This window comes from Entamoeba nuttalli (genome assembly GCF_000257125.1).
Source record: "Entamoeba nuttalli P19 unplaced genomic scaffold asmbl_4843, whole genome shotgun sequence".
In the NCBI taxonomy this organism is placed as follows: Eukaryota; Evosea; order Mastigamoebida; family Endamoebidae; genus Entamoeba; species Entamoeba nuttalli.
Genome location: NW_008577085.1, coordinates 479 through 2,645, shown reverse-complemented (window position 1 = coordinate 2,645; position 2,167 = coordinate 479). Strand labels below are relative to the sequence as shown.

Genomic DNA, 2,167 nt, shown 5'->3' with positions numbered 1-2,167 from the left:
TTATTAAAATACTTATTTTTTTTGTATTGTTGTATCTTATCAACCATAATAAAGATATACTAAATAAAATTTGAATTACTGTTTGATAAGATCTTTCTTTTTCTGTTCATATATTTCCAAAAACCTTTAAGTAAAGAAAATTAGTGTCTTTTTATCCCTTGGTCTATATACTATTTATTTTATTTCATTGACTTAGTTGTACTTACAACTAGAAAAAAAAAGAATAAAAATTGTATTTTCCCACAAAAACACTATATTATTAATACGTTACTCCTTTGGAATCACCTCAAAAATCAAGTCTGTTGGTCTTCCATTCTTAACATCTCCATCTAATGGAAAACGAACAAAATAATTCCTTTTCTTCAAAGTAGAATTCATATTCTTTGGGATCCTATAAATTTTTGGAATAATGCTACCATCATTAAATCTTTTTTCTCTCATAATGTAGTCTTGATGGAATATTGTGAATTTAGTGCAGTACTTAGCTATTTGGTAATACTCTTTTTCTTTTAATACTTGTGCCTTAGGAATAAAAGTAACAACAAGATCTCCATACCCATTACTCAAAGGAACACCTCCACCTACTATTCTCATTACTTTACTCAAACTTCCATGGAGGTTAACTGCTGTTCGATTTAAAGTGAAAACTGTAATTTCTTGATTTGCAGGTTTTGCTCCAAACTCTGGTAATTCAACACTTGTTATGATGTCATCTCCACTACGATAATAACCTGATGGTATTTCATTAACTTGTAACACATAAGTTTTTCCTTGTTCTTTCTTTATAATGGTACTTCCTGCAAGAGTTCCTCGTGGAATTTCAACCTTGATATGTAGGTGTTCATTTTCAGCTATTCCTCCTTCACATAAAACTGGAAGTGTTGCACATATCTCTCCACGAATAACATTTGTTGGAGTTAATGTTGAGATGAATATTGACTTATTACTTGTTAAGGGAGGTATAACATAAGTTTGATTAGGGTATTTTAATGCATGTCTAAGTGTTACAGCTGAATTATGGTCGATATATTTCAATGCAACAGAAGCAGTATCTTCTGCAATTTCAAATGACTCGATTCTATCAGTCTTTTGGACATTAAAAGTCATTAAGATCTTCTCAACCAAGGATTGTTTTAATAAAGAAGAGGTTTTAAATAAAGATACGTCCCAATTGCGTAATACAGCAGACTTCCCTGTATGTTGTTGTAATGACCCAGACAAAGCAGAAGATAACAATTGTTTTGGAGATTCGAAAACTACAGCTATCCTAAAAGGATATCCCTCTATATCAACACTACCTAATTGTTCAATGTGTTTTGCAGCTATTTTATGAGAAGAACCATCAGGAAGTTCGACAATAATAAAAGGATTGTTAAATATTGGATGTACAGTAACAAATAAAATATCATCAAAAATACAATAATTACTTTGTTGTGAAACATTGACATTGAAAACAACATCTCCTACAGTGAATGATGTTGGGTGGAGAGTATATCGGGGAATAACAATATTATAAATATGATCACCTTTAATAACTCTTTTATTACATCCATTGAATCCTTCTTGGAATGAAATCATAAGATCATAAGATTGGTTAGGTAGTTCAGTGTGGTATAATTCAATATCTTTAATACTTGGAGAAGGGGAAGACAATAATGACTCAATCTCATCTTTTAAATGACAATTAAGATAATTTTGAGATATTATTATTAATGTTCCAATTCCAATACAATACCTATACAAAATACTTCCAACACTAGTTGAACAAGGAAAGTCAGGTGGTTTACAATTATTTACTTCTCTTCCAAATTCATTAATCTCTGTAACAACTTTCTTTAAATTTGAAGGAATGAGTTCTTTTAATGCACTTACCTCTAAAAGTAGTTCGTTTATTATTGTTGGTGATATAATATTTGACTGCATTCTCCTCTGACTATTTTAAGATGATTTTTCTAAATTTTATAAATTTAAAACTTATTTATTGTTTCTTATATCAAAAATTTAAAATTTTGTTGTTTATAGAAAATTTGTAACTTAATCAAACTCTAACAGACTTTTTCTGGTTTAACTCCTATTCATAACACTTTACAACACCAAAAAAAACGAAACTCAAGTTACTTTTCTTTTTATTGTTATATGTTTTTTTTAAAGAAGTAAATACTTGATA

The 2,167-nt window shown here is 29.0% G+C and overlaps 1 protein-coding gene across 1 annotated transcript; it reads right to left on the bottom strand.

The window, feature by feature from the left end:
* Nucleotides 1–267: 267 nt before the first annotated feature.
* ENU1_114210 (hypothetical protein) lies at nucleotides 268–1,923 on the bottom strand (the record flags this gene model as incomplete). Its single annotated transcript, XM_008859640.1, has 1 exon — nucleotides 268–1,923. One exon carries the CDS (start codon nucleotides 1,921–1,923, stop codon nucleotides 268–270), a length of 1,656 nt encoding a protein of 551 aa, XP_008857862.1.
* Nucleotides 1,924–2,167: the final 244 nt, after the last annotated feature.